At 39.3% G+C, this 17,886-nt stretch overlaps 1 protein-coding gene across 4 annotated transcripts in view; it reads left to right on the top strand.

Annotated features, from left to right (window-relative positions):
• EXOC4 (exocyst complex component 4) overlaps positions 1-17,886 on the top strand; it is a 398,652-nt gene that overhangs the window by 22,762 nt on the left and 358,004 nt on the right. For all 4 annotated transcript variants that reach the window (XM_048925488.1, XM_048968403.1, XM_048967537.1 and 1 more), the window contains exon 3: positions 1,802-1,996. In XM_048925488.1, the coding sequence (XP_048781445.1) occupies positions 1,802-1,996 (195 nt within the window). The remainder of the gene's footprint in view (positions 1-1,801; positions 1,997-17,886) is intronic.

The raw sequence follows: 17,886 nt of genomic DNA, 5'->3' as shown, positions 1-17,886 counted from the left end.
CAACACGTATTGCAGTAGCTTTGCCCTAAGCTCATGGGAAGCCCCAGATCTGATTTGTCATCAGTCTGTATTACACTATCAGACTTTTGATTTTGATTGCACAGGCATTTACTTATGTTAGGAACTGTGGAAATGATGGGTAGTCCAGATCCCTCTGTGTATCTGCCTTCTGTAGTTAGTTCTTGCATGAATACCTATTGGGAACAGCTTGCTTTTGGCTTGGTTTGGGATGTAGCTTTACAGGTGTTACCTGTAAAACTGAGTTACAAAGGAGAAGCACTTAGACCTGCCACAAGAAGGTTGGTTCTTAAAGACTTGCTGTTCATTCCTGTCTGTGCTCCCAAATGTAGATATAGTTCATCATCTTTCATGCAGGGACAGATATAGGAATGTCTTGTGAGATTCCTTCTAACCCCACAATTGTACTTGACCCAGTTTTGCTCTGTGTAACAGCAATCCACTGCTGATGGTGTGCTAGGTCAGTGAAACACTTTTAATTAAGGTATTGAACAGGGATTATGTCCAAAATGAAATCTCTGTGCGTTTTAGTTTCCCTTTGCTTTTGTGGCAAGTTATAACGCTTACATTAGCTTTTCTGTTGGTCTGTAGGTTTTTCAGCACTAAACTTTGTCTTTCTGAAAAGAATCGTGTTATTGTGTTGAAGTCAGTCTCTTTTGGCTGCGTAGAGGCTGCCCTATATATCTAATTACCAAATGTCTGTATTTTGCTCTGTCTGTGTGTTTGGCATCTTCTAAAGGCTAACTGCCTTTATGTGGACAAGGTGCATCGAAGTGGGATTTCTGGAGTACTTTGAAGTCTTGCTGTTTAAAAAATAGGGCCTACTTGTCAGTGTCTCTCTTCATGTGTAATTCAGTGAGAGTTCCTGAGAGAAGACTGAAGCCTGACTGTTCAAAACTTATCTCGAAAACGAGAGTAGTGTGAAAGCAATGTGTGAAGCTGTGTTGTTAATTGCTTCCATGTTTTAATATGTGACTGATTTATATTATGTAAGAAAAGTTAGGTTGTACTGACCTTATTAGAGGATACTAGAAGAACCTTAAAGCAGGGAGTATAGGCTATGGATATGACTGAGGAGTATGGATAAGAAAAGCTGCTTCTTGTTAAGAGTGGGACGGAATAAGAGGAGACTTTGCCAGTTCAACAAGCGTCTGACATACGATGGTATGAGGCTCAAACTGAGAATGGCAAATGGTAAATAGGTCATAAAGTAGCCTTGGTAAGTAGTAGAAATGCTGAGTTGCGTTGTATCCCAACAGCTATTTGTTTCATTGAAACCAGATCTCGTAGAAACAAACCCAATATTGCTGTATTGGAAAAGTGATTGTACCATCAGACAATTAGGCTTCAAGAAATTGACATGCAACTTGAAGGAAGGGAGGGGATGTGCCAGAAGATTCAATAGACAGATGGAAAATGTTTACAGCAGAAAAATTAGTAGTGGTTGATTTGCTTTCACTGCAAATTAGATTGTTGTTGTATGCCAAAATACTGAAATGATTTTTGCAGAACTGCAAATAAGTCCTTGGTCACGGTTAATAGGATCCTGCATTGATTTGACTTCTCACTAATAGTACAAAACTTATACTAAAAGCATTTCACTTTGAAAACAATTCCAGTTTCTTTTAGCTAGAGGAATAACCAGCAATTTTAAAGAAAATTCTTATTGTCTCATGATATTTTTGGAATTCCTAATGAAGTAGGTGTGGGAAAGGGCTGATTTGTGTTAGAAGTGCAAGTTACAGGGACAGATTTAATTAGTCTTTTGACACATTCCTTGTAGGTGAAGGAGAACCTGTTGTCATGCAAGATGCTGCTGCATTGCAAGAGGGATGAGCTGCGCAAGCTGTGGATTGAAGGAATTGAACACAAACATGTCCTGAATTTGCTGGATGAGATAGAGAACATCAAACAAGTGCCGCAGAAGCTGGAGCAGTGCATGGCCAGCAAGCACTACCTCAATGCAACAGACATGCTGGTAAGATGTCATACCTTGTCCTGGGCAGATACTCAGTGTAAATATCCTGGTCAGCTGTCTGATCATCTGCAGGCAGATCTGCCATTTGTGTTTTTATGTTATTTGCTTTTTGTTTTCCTACTTGTTTTGTCAGTTGCTGCTTTCTTTAACTGAAGTTTCTGTTTGTTTTTCTGTTTTGATCTTTTCTGGCTGGACTTTGGGTCACAGTCTCTGATCTTGTTTGGTTATCTCTTGTTTTTATTTTGTACTTTCAGAGCTGTTTTTACCTGCTTGCTTGTCCTGATCCTTTTTATAACCAGTTGTTTCTTTACCCATGTGATCTGCACATAGAATTTCCTGCTGCTTTAGGAACTTTATATTTCTCTATGCGATTTTTTTTTTTTTCATTTAGTGTTCTCATGTATCTCTCCAACTTATTTTACTACAATATCGGAATACAATACAACACAATATATACAATTTAATTGAAATTGAGATGAATAAATTAGACAAGATGAGAGAGAGAGAGTTCCCAGGACCGATTCAAACCTGAAAAGCTTGGAACGGCTAGGAAAGCACCTCCAGCACCCACTGCAAGGCAGCAAGAGAGCGCCCCCCCACATGGAAGGGCCAGATCCCGTGACTTCTGTAATGTACAGGGATAAGTACCTGGGATTGGGGCAGTGACACTTTAATACCCTGTACACTACATGATGTTTTGATGTGGAATGCTGAAACCCAAAAAAACCAAAGAACATAGAACCATGACACATTTGTAAACTTAACAAGCAGATTTCCTAACCAGACTCCAGTCCTTTATTTCTTGAAACTATCTTCTACAGTAACCAAAACGTTTGAGAGAGATTATATCCATTCCTGACACATGTCCAGTTCTGAGATCCTCAGTACAGGAGGAAAGGACTTTATGAAGCAAGGCTGGTGAAAGGGCCAGAAAGATGGTTTTAGGAGCATCTCTCCTATTAGGAGGAGCTGAGAGCACTGGGACTGCTTTGCTTTGGGAAAAGAAATGTGGAGATCTGATCTGATAGGAGGCTGCAGAGAAAACAGCCAAGCTTTTATCAGCGGTACCCAAAGCCGGGACAAGAGGCACTGGGGACAGACTGAAATACAGGAAATACTATCTAAATGTAAGAGAACACTTCACTGCAAGGATGGCTGAACAGTGTGATGGGTTGCCCAGAGAGATTATGGAGTGTCTGTTGATAATTTTCAGAACCAAACTGGGCATGGTCCTGGGCAGCCTGCTGCAGCTGGCCTTGCATCAGCAGGGGAGTTAGATTCAAAGATCTCTAGAGGTCCTTGCAGCCTCAACAATTCTGTAATTCAGAAGTGAAGGCAAAAATATTCACATTTTTTTGGCCAATAATGCTTTAAAGAAGACTTTTCATTGCTTTCTTTTTTGTTTCCTTTATTAACTTCACTGTCATTTGCATTTCTCGCAACTTCAGTCTTAGCTGTGCCTCTTCACAGATTCACAGAATGGCCAGGATTGGAAGGGACCTCAAGGATCACGAATCTCCAACCCCCCTGCCACATGCATGGCCTCCAGTCTCCACATTTAATACTGTACCAGGCTGCCCAGGGCCTCACTTCACTTTTTTTTTAATAAGCCATTCATTCATCAACAGGATGAAGAGCTGAAAATCTCAGCATTGTCATCCTGTACTCCTAAAGCCTGTTACTTTATTTTCTGTTTTCCCTTACTTTACCTTAAATATGACTTTTTCTGTACCTCTGAACTGTATTAGGCAGTCTCCTCATTTATTCTGATGGTTTGTGTAAATGTATCTTGATTTTTGTTGATACATGTCACGCTTTCTCGCCTGATTTCTCCCTATTGTCACTTTCCTGGTCTTTTCTGTTGCCCATGTTCTGTTTTCATGGTGCAGTAATCTTTCCATACCTGGTCACAATTTTCCCTTTTCTCTTTTTAAAACCATCTTCCAGGGACACTCTCAAACTTATTTTCCTTAGATTCTCACTTTCTTTCAAATATAAACTATTGTGTTATATATTTCCTACCAGTCTGTAAGTCATCTGAGTTGGGTAATGTATCCATTTCAATTCGGTGTTAATATTGTTATTGGTAGAAATGTCAGCCAATGTTGATAATTTCTTTTATTGATAGACTTGAGCTAGTTTGCTTGTGGGTTTCTTTTTGTTGAAAAATTCTTTTCAGTGGGAAATTGCAGAAAAAAAAATAAATCATTTTCTATCAGAAACGAAAGGTAAGAAGTGTAAAAAGATAAATGACATGACTTGTAATGCTCCTAAGTTTTAGAAATGTTTTGGAATACATACTTGAGTTGTATTCATAGAATCATAGAATAGCCTGGGTTGAAAAGGACCACAATGGTCATCTAGTTCCAACCCCCTGCTGTGTGCAGAGTTGCCAACCAGCAGACCAGGCTGCCCAGAGCCACATCCAGCCTGGCCTTGAATGCCTGCAGGGATCCAGGGGCATCCACAGCCTCCTTGGGAGCCTGTTCCAGTGTGTCACCGCCCTCTGGGTGAAAAACCATTAACAGTTAGCAATACATTGTGTGCAGTTTCTGTGGTGTATCTGTGTATGCATACATGCATGTGTGTAAATGTGGTGTGCATGTGTAGGTAAGCTTGCCAAGCCCACACGATACAGACAGTATTAGAAGTACAAACTTCTGTAGTATATCACATTACTTTTGCCCCATGATGGAGTATCTGTTTTAAAGAAGTTAAATGATAATGATATAAGAAGCTACTGTTTAGATTTTTGTTAAATCAGGAATGCAGTGAAAACTTGAGTGAAAATCAAATGCTTTCAGCTGCTCATTTACTCTTCAAATTTTCATTTGAAGACAAATTTCACCTGAAACAGAGAAATAGTAACCAACCTGCATTCGGAGCCTTTTTATGTACAAAAATGGCTGTGGGCTCATTGGCTTTTGCCATCTTCTCTTAACGATGCCTCTGCAAGACTGTGATGTTGTAATTGCTCTCTGGCTGCAGGATAATTCCTTTCTCCTTCTTTATGATAAGGATATTATGTAAAATAATGACTAACCTGTCAGAAATGCAGAATGTTTATGGATCTCTTTGTCTTCAGTATTGTTCCTCAAGGTAAACAGATGCTCCTGGCTTACGAAAAGCACAGAGTGATCTGACAAGGAGCTTGTATCCCTCACATTGAAATTGGAGCACCGATTAATATTGTTGCCTGTAGCTTTGTGATATGTACAGTCTAAATTAGACCTTTGCAGTTGCTGTGTTAGGTGAATGCAAGCACGCTAATAGCATAATTTCTGGTTGCTGCAACACATTTCTGCAGTCTGTTCTTTGTATTCCTCTCACATTAATTGAAGTAATTTTGCCACTGAAGCGTGTTTCAAACCTCTGCATTTAAATTGAAATTTTAATTCCCTTATTGTTTGGAAAAGATGGCTGAAGATGGCTTGTTACAGGTTTCATTATCAGTCAGAACTCTCCAGCTGCTGGTTCTAATGTGCAATGACTGAGTAATGCTGGGAAGAATTATTAATATAAGAGTGGCAGCTTTTCCCAGGAGCATGAACAAGATGTGAAGAATATCTCTTGACGGTATGAAGTCAACAATTTTAAGAGGCTGGTGTTGTGTTTCTCATTCTATATTTGTCTAACATAGTGCAGGTGAGCTTTGATTATCACTTGTTCACGTTGTGTGTTCTGGTGTCTTTATAATGCACACTCCTGTGAGCACGGCCAGGGTTTGCTGTTCTACAACTGCAGGTTGCACGCTTTGTCTTGAAATTCCAGTTCCAACTTCTGTTGAACTGTAAAGCTCTGGAGAAATTAAAAGGATCCAGAGCACCCCAAACTCCTGATTGAGGTGAAACATTTCAGTTATCTTCAACTTTTGTATTTTTGGTTTTTGAAGTATGAGTTTGTACGTCAATCTGTAAAGGATCTGTTGCATGACTCACATTACTGCTAAAAGTGAAATTCACTTCAATTTGGCAATTGAGTGCAGGTGCACACGTGTATTTGTATTTTGTCCTTATTGTGAAGCACAGTCAGTGCTTAGAAAGGAATTCTAACATGGAAGGAGCTTCATGAGAAGGCAGTGCAGTGTCTCAGTGGAAGAGCAGCAGAGCTGGTGATGGTGGCAAGATGGGGCTGACTTATAAAGCTCTTGGCCTGGAGGCTTTCCTGTAATTGCTGGAAGGCAGGAATCTGAATTATTCTCACCTGAGGCTGGAAGAGAAGATCTGGGCTACGGAACCCTATAGTCAAGTCAAACCTTGAAGAAGAGGGCACAGCAGTCAGTGGGTGAGGGCACACAATGGTCAGTGGGTGAGGACTGAAGGGCTCTTGCTTAGAGGTTCTTGGCTAGTTTCCTTCAGCAGTGGGTGATGTTTTGAAGGGCAGTATGCTGCGACTGCAGTTTCTTAATTAACTCAAATAGCACAGAGGTCCGTGGTGTTGATCTAATTGTTCTGGCTCTACTTTTGACCCATGAGGTACCCATAGGGAGGAATTTATATTTTCATGTGTTAAAATAGTCTAACAGAGATGAAATGCTGAAAACAGTTGAAGGAAGAAATGTTGTTGAATCAAGTAATTAAAGGTCATATCATAACACAATTAAATGAAAATTGCTTAGGCTACTTTCTTTGCATTGCCTGGCTTTTAACTGTCCAGCTTTGCAATTTTAATGAGCTAATATCACTTTGTCAAAGCATATAGACTTTTAAAAACAACTTTTAAATCCCATAGACCATGGTATGCTTACTCTGAACTTGATTTCTTATTGTAAGAGTACAGTTCCGTTGAGTGCAGGATTGTAGCACGTAGCAAAACAATGTGAAACTGCACAAATGGATTCGTAGGATAAGAGTAAGGATTACTGTCATACCAGCTGAATTCTTTTTTTATTAAGAGAATGACAGAAAGCAAAGAATAGATGAGAAGGAGGAAGTAAAGAGCCTTCTGACTGTTCTTCACTTTGGCTTGATATCACACCTGGTTTTGTTACAGAGCTAGGAAGCGATGTGTGTCTGGTTTTACCCAGGAGCACATCCTTTTCCTTGAGCCTGTCTGCAATTGTCTAAATCAGTAGAAAGTTGAAGAGAGGGAGTAATTTGTTTATCGAGAAGTAGGCCAGGGAACACTCCAACACTGACTTTTCTTCCTTTCTCAATGTTAAGGAGGATTTTAGTTTCCTTCTCTCAAGGGAAGAATAATGTCTCCTGTTCCTTTCTGAAGTGAATAATAGCATTGGGCTTTTCTCAGAGCTGACTGCTGTCTTAGTGCCAATTTGCACTGTTGCCAGTTGGTTGAATTTCTAGACCTGAGTGACTGTTTTTTGTTGTTGCATTCAATTAAGTGTATTTAACATAATGGTCATTTTCATTTGTGTTGGATAATGCCCACTCAGAGCATAGAGTTCACCATTGCTTCCTTATGACGTATTAAATGAATTTCTACACAGCTTTAGAGACTCCTTTGTTAAGATCTGTAGGGTTAATGAATCTATTTTTTTAATAATAGTTTGTTATGAAATCTAATCCTTCTGTCAGGATCTCGTCTAAATTAGAAATACTAATCAGCCCCAGTGTCTGCATAATAGAGCATTTTACAAAAGTTCCTTATTTTTTTCAGGTGGGCTCTGGTAGGTGGGAATACAGTCAGAAGACATTCTAATATGGAAGACATGCTATGCAGAAATGATTGTAAAGCTACTGAGGCAGTGAAAATGGAGAGGTGACATAAAGAAAGGAAAGAGGAGAGACAAACCATGAGGAAGATATTTGGAGAACAGTGCATGATGACAAAGGATTTAGCTTCCTCTGCAAAGGGGGAGTCAAACAAGAAGCTTAAATATGAAAATACTTCCCAGTACAGTGGACTGGATGATCTTGGAGGTCTTTTCCAACCTTGTTGATGCAATGATTCTGATATTTTCTCAGGACCAAGGAAGGAATGCTGCTTACTTATTTGGCCTTTTCTTTCCCATCTCATAATCAAAGAATCATAGAATCATTAAGATTGGAAAAGATCTCTTAGATCATCTAATCCAGCAGTCAGCCCATCATCACCATGCCCACTTATGACTGTTTACAAGGGTGGACTGTGATAGGACAAGGGGGAATGGTTTTAAACTGAGACAGGGCAGGTTTAGGTTAAATATTAGGAGGAAGTGTTTCACACACACTGGAACAGGCTGCCTAAGGAGGCTGTGGATGCCCCTGGATCCCTGGAGGGGATCCAAGGCCAGGCTGGATGTGGCTCTGGGCAGCCTGGTCTGGTGGTTGGTGACCCTGTGCATAGCAGGGGGGTTGAAACTGGATGATCATTGTGGTCCTTTTCAACCCAGGCTATTCTATGATTCTGTGATCGCTCAGTGCCACATCTGCCCTTTTCTCAAACACCTCCAGGGTCGATGTCTCCACTGCTTCCATGGGAAGTGTCCTTTTTGAAAACAGTTTCCCCTAGAGTTTGTGGCATTTGGAGTCATTACATCTTCCCAGAAAATGCTGGATGTTTGTAACCTTGGGCACATGGTTTGATCTCTTTGTCTGAATGTGGCTGTGTTCTTTAGTGTAGGATGAGGAGAGGCTTTCAGTTAAAAGTAAGGTGTGGTGACATCTCTTCTGATACTACGGGTATGAAATAAATAATTTGAAAAAGCAACAGAATTCTTGGTATGCATTTTATTTCCTGCCTGCATTCCTTTCAGCCAAAACAAAGAACGTTAATAAAGGAAGTCTTTCCTTTTGTTTCTTCAATTCTGGAATTGAAACGCTGCGGTGGAAGAGTGTTGTAATTTTGTAATTAATGCCTTCAGTGAAAATAAGAGACTTTTGTTCATTTGGATTTCTACAGAAATTTTTTAATTACGGAATTTAAGTTTTGGCCCTGCTTCAGATTCCTTCTTTAGAGTTACAAAAATAGTAATACTTTTCATTACTTCTTGCCTTGAAGTCTTTCCCCTCTTAGCACAGTGTCTTCTCATTGTAGACTCAGTGGCTTCAGAAAGCAGAATTGAGAAGATGACATCTCCAGGGTTGTGTCTCATTTTAGGTTTGATGTGTGCAAAGCATTTATACTTAAAAGTATTATTTTGTCCTAGTTTTTAATGATTGGCAGATTTTATTATTTCTGATAGTTGCATTATCGAGGCTTGGAAGACAAAGAAGGCAGCTTTGTTTTTATTAAGCTGCTGCATGTATGTGATTCGTAAACAAGGAAATTATGAGCTTTCTTGGGTCTTTCCTGAAGATTCATTTTGAATGCTGTACCTTTACTCAGATGACAGAGCTTATTAGCATTATTTGTTTGCCCCAGAGGAGCATTGTAAAGCTGAAATAATTATTTTAGCTTGGAAAGTTTGGAAGAGTACTTGTAAGTTCTTTATATGAGAAACATTGGTGTTGTGTGTCATTAGAATATATTTCACTTCTATTCCTTCTTTTTCTGTTCTTTTCAAATTTAGGAAAAAAAAAAGCCCTCACCTTGCTTGGGTACAATTGAAGGCATTAGAAAATGGAAGGCTGCTTTCCCTTTGAAACATCTTATTTTTTTTGTTGTTACTAAGCTTGCAGATGACTTTATCTCATTCTTTTTATCCTGTAATTTTCATTATCTGAGACAGTCTAGTACATTAAGCTGTTACTGCTTAATACTGCTTCATTTGCGTTGGCACGCGCTTGACCTCAGCCCCTCTGCTCTTGGTTAATGCACCAACAAGCATTGATATCTCTCTGGAGTATTATCATGTGGCTGTTAGCTCAACTAATAACAACCATTCATTTAAGCTGATGAAAGTTTATTAAGTAAGAAAACATGCTGTAATGAAGGTGGAATGCATGTGTCTAGTGTTTTACTACGGTAAGATTCAGCTGTACAACAGGCAGTGGTCATGATGAAAGGGGAGATGTTGGTGAAGTTTTGATCTATGCTTTTGGGAATTGACATTTCTCAACGTGAAGCTTAATCTTTCCTGATCATAGTGCAGATGCAGTGATGAGAAGTTCTTTGCTGAAGGCAGTTGTCTCTGCCATTTAATGATGTATCTTTTCTTTGGAATGGCAGTTTGAGAGCTCTGTTCTTTAATTTATATTGGTTGACTTTTAAACTCATGAAGCTAGGAGTATTACGTACCTTGAGGTTAGTATTTCTTTTGCCATGAATATTGTTGATAACCTTTATTATTGAGATATTTTATGGACCTAATTCTGTGAGACTTTTTAACACTTCCAGTAACCATTGGTCTTTCTATGATTTGTTTTTTGACCTCTGATTTGTACAGGTGTAATCCTGCCCTGGCAACAAATACCAGCAGAATTTGTTGGGAGTTGTTGTGGGTTATGGGACAATGTAAAGTGTAATCTAGATAAAATTGATCGTATTTTTTAATGCAGCTCAAAAGGCAGGGAATGATGGGTGAAGAAGAGTCATTTAATTTTCACCAGGGTGTCTGAAACACAGGAGTGAGTTATCCCGGAAATTTTCAAGTGGAGTTAACTGATTTATAGCTGGTGAAGTTGGTGTAATGCTACCAAGTAACCTTCGAAATAGCCTTCAAATTACACGACAACATTTCGTCTATCATGAAGACTTAGAGGAAGGTTTGCACTGATCAGCTCTTAAATGAAGATTTATAGGCAGCATGCCTGATTGAGGAGGCATTGGTTGTCTAAGAATACAGTTCAGTGTTACCTACTGTGACATCTTCATGAACTCTGTAATAACCAAGTTAATAATTATAAAATTATAGAATGGCCTGGGTTGCAAAGGACCACAATGACAATCCAGTTTCAACCGCCCTGCTATCTGCAGGGTCGCCAACCACCAGAGCAGGCTGCCCAGAGCCACATCCAGCCTGGCCTTGAATGCCTGCAGGGATGGGGCATCCACAACCTCCTTGGGCAACCTGTTCCAGTGTTTCACCACCCTCTGTATGAAAATTAGTAGGTAAAGAGCTAATTGGGAAGAGTTGGATTCCTTCAACAACATACAAATGGGTTGGGGAGTGTGAAAGATTTGAGATGCTGTCTCAAAGATAGAAGGAGATCAATTTTGGAAACTGCAGGTTTGCATTTAAAAAAAAAAAAAAGTCCCAGTGTTTTCCTGTAGTGCATTAAGCCCCCATTGCTGTAGACATCATTTATGTTGGCAGAGCATGCTTGGGATGAATGGTCCTGAAAAACCACACTTTTCTTAATGGAAGTTAAGGATGAATGAGGGTGCGTGAAATCAGAGATCTAGTGTGGAAAGGAAGAATAGAAGAAAGAGCCTTAAAAGTTTTTTTTTTCTGATTTAATAATACCTACAATGGTATCTCTATTCCATGATAGTGCTCCAGTGAGATTTAATGTAGATGGCAGCACAAGGTCAGACCAAAGGTGTGCTGAGGCCACTGTCTGATGTCTGATGGAGGGGATGCTCAGAAAGAAGATGAAGATGGAGCAAGCAATAGCAGCCTTTTCCAAAGCACTGTGAGCTTCCATCAGCAGGCAGCCTTTCACTGAGAAGCTTCTGTCTTTTGTGTTGAATAGTGCTCAGTAGATTTCTTCCTTGACTCTGTCCTTTTTACTTTGGAACCAGTTTAAACTTATGGCCTCAGCAGTGTCCCGTGGGAGCTGAGGTGTGTGGCTGAGCTATGTGAGCCTCTCAGAGGTGATACCCAACTTTTAATTTGCTAATTTCATCCAATTGCCAAGGAGCTACTAAGGATTCGAGGCATTCAGCTGTCACAGGTACCAAGTCCTTAGCCATAGTGTTGCTGAGGTAGCTCATATATTGTGTTGAAGTTCAACGGAGCAGTTGGCTGATCCTCATGGCTTTTAGCTGGTCTGTTCCTTGAGCACAGCTTGTGGTTTCAGCACTTTGTTACTAGAAAGACATTGATGAATTAGAGAGAGTGGAGGAGGAAGGAGAGTGATGGATGGGTGGCAGGACTAAGAGAAAATGGCAAGAATTAAATTTATGTAGGTGGAGTAAAGGACAGCAGGTGAGGGACATAATTCTGTAATTATTTTAAAATTTGTAGAGAAAAGTAGTAAGTTAGGTTGGGCCACCACCATTTGCATAAAGATTTAATAACAGTAAAGGATGGCTGCACTTTGTATTACCATGTTTGTAACAGATTTGCTTAGGTATTTTCGTAGTAGCAGTATTCTTATCAGCAAAAGATGTAAAACCAATATTGTAAAATAGAATTAAGGTGGTAAAATAGTTGTGGGGAAATGGCTTTGTCATCTAATTGACCTCTGTGCTTGTATCTGATATTACTGATCATTATTTTTCTCTTAAAGAAGATAAGACTAGCTGGGATGGTTGATTTGGAATATAGGATCGTGGAATTCAGCTTTTTGGAACTTGTCTGGACGACACTTTTCTGCTCCATTGAAGCATTAAAGAAGTGTGTTATTCTTTTGCCTTCACTACACCTTCTTACTGTTTGGTGTTGTACTGCATGCTGGCTACTTGCTGCCTATTTTTGTGGAAGTGCCTGCATTTCAGTTGTTAGATGAATGCACGAGTGGGCAATCTAATCTAAGGCACTAAAGAGAAAGCAAACCCCACCAACAAAAAGAAAGCCTTTTTACTCTTTACATTTTCCCTGTCCTTGCACTACTAAATAAACTTACCCTGTTGGCTTCTCAGGATGGGCTGTTCTCTTGCAACCTGAGCATCGTTTTTGGTGTGTAGGTCAGAACCTCCTAGTTTTCTCCCTACTTTCTTCCTCAATGATCAGCAAATCCCTGTATTTCTAAAAAAGAAGTGACCTCAGCTATTTCCAAAACACTGCTGCAGGGCTTGCCTTCTTTACTTCTGTCTTTTGGAGCAGTTTTGGAACACTTTTAGCTTGTGAATTCTTTCAAGATGGTTTAAAGGCAAACAGAATTACTTGTAATTTTTTCCATCATCTTAATATCCAGCGTGCTAATCAACGCTCAGTACTGTTCATTATGAGTGCTTTCTAAGCATTCATTAATCCCCACACATCCTGTGTGCCTTTTCTCCTTTTTTTTTTAAGGGAAAAGAGGCAGTGGCAGTCAAGAGTAGCTCTCTGATTTGTGTGCTTTTCGTGTTCTCCATGCTTTTTTTGCCAAAGGCTCCTTGCTTTGAGACTGTGTGGATGTTCCTTCAAGTCCAGGGTCATCTTAGCTTGCCTTGTCCTCATACCATTTCACACCACGCTGTACACTGGCCGAGGGTGATTTGGTAGTGAATGATTCCCTGTCCTTGGATTTGTTAATGTAGCTTGGGTGCAAGATTTCCTTACATTCCTTCATTCGGCTGTGACATTCTTAAGGACAGAAACACAGTAGCTTCATCCTAAATGACCTTGCTACCAAAATACTGAACAAATTTTGCAGTTGAAAAACCAGTTCACTTGATAAGACTTATGTCAAGCTTCTAATTAGAAAAATATAAATGCAGTTTAAAAGCAGGCTTAATCTGTTGTTCATTACCCAAACACTGAAGATTCAAAGTACTGTTGAGATGTTGTATTGAGGGATGTGGTTTAGTGGGGAAATACTGGTGGTAGGTAGACGGTTGGACTGGATGATTTCGGAGGTCTTTTCCAACCTTGGTGATTCTGTGATTCTCACACAATCCAGATGTAGACAGAATTCAGCAAACTGCTTGTTTAGATCAGGCTACATGCATTTAGACCTCTTTTTTTTTTTTTTTAAAGCCATTCTCCTTTCCTGTACCTTTTGAAAGCAAGTTACTTGTAAAAGTAATAGATCAGTTCTTTTAAATGTCAGCATTGTCTTTATTCATCCAGCAAGGCAGCTGAAACCTTCTAGGCTGCTGCTGTTTATTTGCTGTTTTATTCAAAGGGTTCAGCTTTTCTCCATTTGTCATACTGTGTTTGTGTATGACTTGACTTTTTTCCCTTCAAATTGTGACCTACCACATTGTTTTCCTTTAACCTTTCTCAGTTGTTTGCTCTTCGTCTTTTTGTATCTGTCATCTGAATTGAGAGTAGACTGGTATCCCAGATGGAAAGCATTTTGTTTCCTGGTCTGCACTACCATTATTCTGTTTTTCTACCCTGAAGGAGAACTTCAAGCCTTTCATTTTTATCTCTGCTTATAGACTTCCACAATATTGGAGGTCTAGAATTAAAAGAATTTCTCTATTTTACAATACTTTTTGGAAAACTTAAATACTGTTGAAAACCACCTAAAGGGATCTAACTGAAAGCAGATTGAAAAACTTTGGACAAAGTTGAGAAGACTTTTTTTAAGACATATCTTTCTCATGCTTAGGTTATAGTGTAAATACTAAATTAAAACCTCCCAAATGGGTTGTTATGATAGGCAAATGTATAACTATATCTTCTTTTTCAGACAGTAAAGCTCTACTGTAAACTGACTGTGACCTTTAAACCAGCTGCATGATGTTTCTGGTGCCACAGTTATTTTTTTTTATGAACTTGATTTTTAGTGCATATGGAACAGAGCTCTTTTTTCAGCCATATTTCAATGATCCTTATTTTATAAAGGGTCACTGCATATTATTGTGCTTCATACGTAAGTATATTGTAACGTCAGAGGTGACTGTGAGTTTATGTAACTCAAATTCTGTTGTTGGACGAGCCAATGTTTTTATTATTCTTTCAACAAATAGAGTAATTTCACTGAGAGAGCCAGACTACTCTCAGAGATTAAAAAAAAAAATATGTCAACACGAGAAAAGTGGTGATAAGGATTACACCCCCCTTTTCTTTTGGTACCATTTACTTGTGGTAGAATTTCTGTTTAAAGAACTCCTTCCCTCTGTATGCTGTTCTACTTCTATTAGCCCTTTTATTAGTATAAGTGCAGTGTGTAATAGGAATATTAAAAAGAACAGGCAACTACTTTGAAGAGCTAGTCTAAGCTGAAAGGATAAACTAAAGAGGAGAAAATCTAACTGCATATCATACGTATCATACTGTTCTTTGTTTTGTAACATCTTGTAACCAGGGAGGTTGTGGATGCTCCGTCCTTGGACGTGTTTAAGGCCAGGTTGGACGGGGTCCTGGGCAACCTGATCTGAATGTGTATGTTTGGTGGCCCTGCTAGGCAGGGGGGTTGGAACTACATGATCCTTGGGGTCCCTTCCAACCCAGGTGATTCTGTGATTCTGTGTGATTCTGTGATCTTCAATCTTCTTTGTCCAACCAAGGGTAAGAAGAAAAAAGAAAAGGTATATTAATTGTGCCCTCAGTTCAGGAAGTGTCTGAGGTGGCAGTGACATGTGGAAGGCAAGGTTCAGGTCCCGCACCAACTTGCTGAGTAATGCATTTCTTTTTCCAAATCTCACTCGTGTCACCTTCAAGATATATATGTGATATGCTTCCGTATCATGGGAAGTGACCATACACTTGTAAGGCTGTGTCTGTTTGGAAGTCTTTGCTACAAGAACGATGTTGGCATTGTGACAGAAAGGGTTTGCAAGAGAATTCCAGTGGAGAACACCCAGGTTAGAAGCACATGGGGTGTAAGAAGAGTCTGTGAAAACTGAATTTGTTCAGTCTGCAGAGAAGAAGGGAGGGTTTTGCCATCTGTGACCATCTGGAGAAGCAGAGGCTGTATGTAGCCAGGCTTCTCTGCAGAATGCATAGTGAAGCAACAAGAAGCAACCATCACAAGTCTTGATGGGGGAAACTGAGTGCAAGAAGAAAAGCAATTAAACACTAGAAATGAGAGACCAGAGAGGCTCCAAATCTCTATCTGTGCAGATTTTTAAACCTTGACTGGAGGTCTTGGTGAACATCATCTAACATTTGGAGTTAGCCCTGCTTTGAGCTCTGATTTGGACTGGAAAACTCCAGAGGTCCCTTCCAAGCATAGTTAGTATGTTATTCTGTTAATGGTATGAATGCTAATTCCTGACTTCCAGAAAATTATTTGGCTTATTCTAATGGAAAATCTTGAAGTCTGTGCTTACTGCTGTTACACATCAGCATTTACTTGGGGACCACTGAGTGTTCCTAAGCTACCACAATACTGAGCTACCCCTTCTCAAGGAATATGGAGATGATGCAGTCCTGCAGCTGAGATCCCTCCTTGGTAGGCATGGATAGCGTTTGGCTTCACCACTGTATTTAATAACAGCTGCCATATGAAATAGCTGAGTTGCTTTCAAATTTTGATTTATAATAAGTTCTGTAAAGCAGAGTTAAATATGGTAGAGAGTAGGAATCAGAAAAGCTAGACTGTTCTGAAAATGGATATAAGAATGGGTTCTACTGCTACTCTAAATGTAGGATTGTTCTTCTTCAGTTCTTTTTAAAGTGAGTGTACAAAACACCATGAACTAAAAAAAAAAAGTGTACTTTTATAAGGTGCTGTAAATGCTAAAATCTGAAGTGTTGTAACTTGTTGGGATTTTTTGCTATTCTTAATTGTTTGAAATAATAAAATTAAAATCCTGAAGAGTGTTGTAAGTAGTTAGATGGCTCTTATTTGAGTACTCTGGGTAACTTTGTGATAAATGAGTAGGAAAAAAAAATTGTGCAATTCAACTACTTAATATTTATTTTAAGTTTCTTATTTAAGAAGGAGGGAGGCAGTTGCTTTTTAAAATCTTAAAAGCTACTTTTATGTTTAGGAGTGGTCCTAGCAATATATATAATATGTTCAACCCAATATTTAGGCTTCTTTCTGCAGTACATCTTACTGATTTCTTCTTTATTCAAAGAACAGAGGCTCGATGTCCAAACTAAAATAGAGAAAAATCCCTAATAAGAGTATTTTGTTGGGGTTAATGTTCTCTTTAACAGGAGAAATAGCTATTAAGTTGAGCAGGAGCAATGTCATGTTTTATGGAGTAGTTTTTGTGTTTTACTCTGACCAGCTGTACTTTGTGCAACTCACCTGCCTCCTTTTCCATGTTAGAATCTGAAATGAGAAGAGGTTATGAATCATAGAATCACAGACTTATTGAGGTTGGGAAAGACCACAGAGATCATCTAGTCTGACCATCACCCCATCACCACTGTAACAGTGAACCATCAGACCAGATGTCCCTCAGTGGAACATCTACTCTCATCTTGAACGTCTCCAGAGATTTTTTTCCTAATATCCAACCTGAATCTCCCCTGGTTGGCTGGCAATGTGGGGCCATTACCTCTCATCCTAATTGAAGTGCCATGTCCAAGTTGAATATGAGTTGACAGTGCAACTGGAACTAAAACTCTTCTGATCTTCAAAGGTTAAAGTATTTTATCATATGCTTGTGTCTCTTGCACAGTACTGAAGATTGTGTGATATTGGCCAAGTAGGGATGTAAAACTTGGGTTTTTAATTGAACTTTGGCAATGATAGATGTATTAGTCTGGTCCCAGTTATGAGTTTCGTTAAAAATACTGTATTTCTAGTCTTGCTGTTGCTGATGTCCAGACTCTTCTTGGATTCGCTTTGCATTGGCTGTGCTCTTGGTTGACACACAGCCTTGAGTTTCTGAGCCCTGTTGTAGCCTTCCAGCTCCTCAAGGCAGCTGACCATCATGTTAACATGGTCATAATGTGCACTTTGGTTTTAAATAAAACCACTTGTAAACTGTTCCTGTTTGTGTTTGTAGGTAGTCACCAGAGCTGCTGTTGTTGTTACTGCTCTTGCTATTCGCTTGCTGCTTCCCCTTCATTTCCATCCACCTCTGTAACTCTTAGAACTGCTAGACGTCTGGAGAATGAATCCTTTTTGATTTTAGAGCCTATCAGTTACAGTTATTTGCTAAAAATCAGCTGTTAGAACTGGTCTTTCACAGGACAGTAAGGTGAAGCACTAGCTTACCAATGTTTCTTAAATTTTTTTCTACAACAGTTACATTTGCTGATCTATCTGTATTGTGCTTTTAATTTTGAGCATTCTTTATAGTCAACTCTGCATCGTTTTGTTTGCTTATGGTTTTGCTTTATGTTAGGT

Source organism: Lagopus muta, chromosome 1 (assembly GCF_023343835.1).
Source record: "Lagopus muta isolate bLagMut1 chromosome 1, bLagMut1 primary, whole genome shotgun sequence".
NCBI lineage: Eukaryota > Metazoa > Chordata > Aves > Galliformes > Phasianidae > Lagopus > Lagopus muta.
This window is presented reverse-complemented; position numbering and strand designations above follow the sequence as displayed.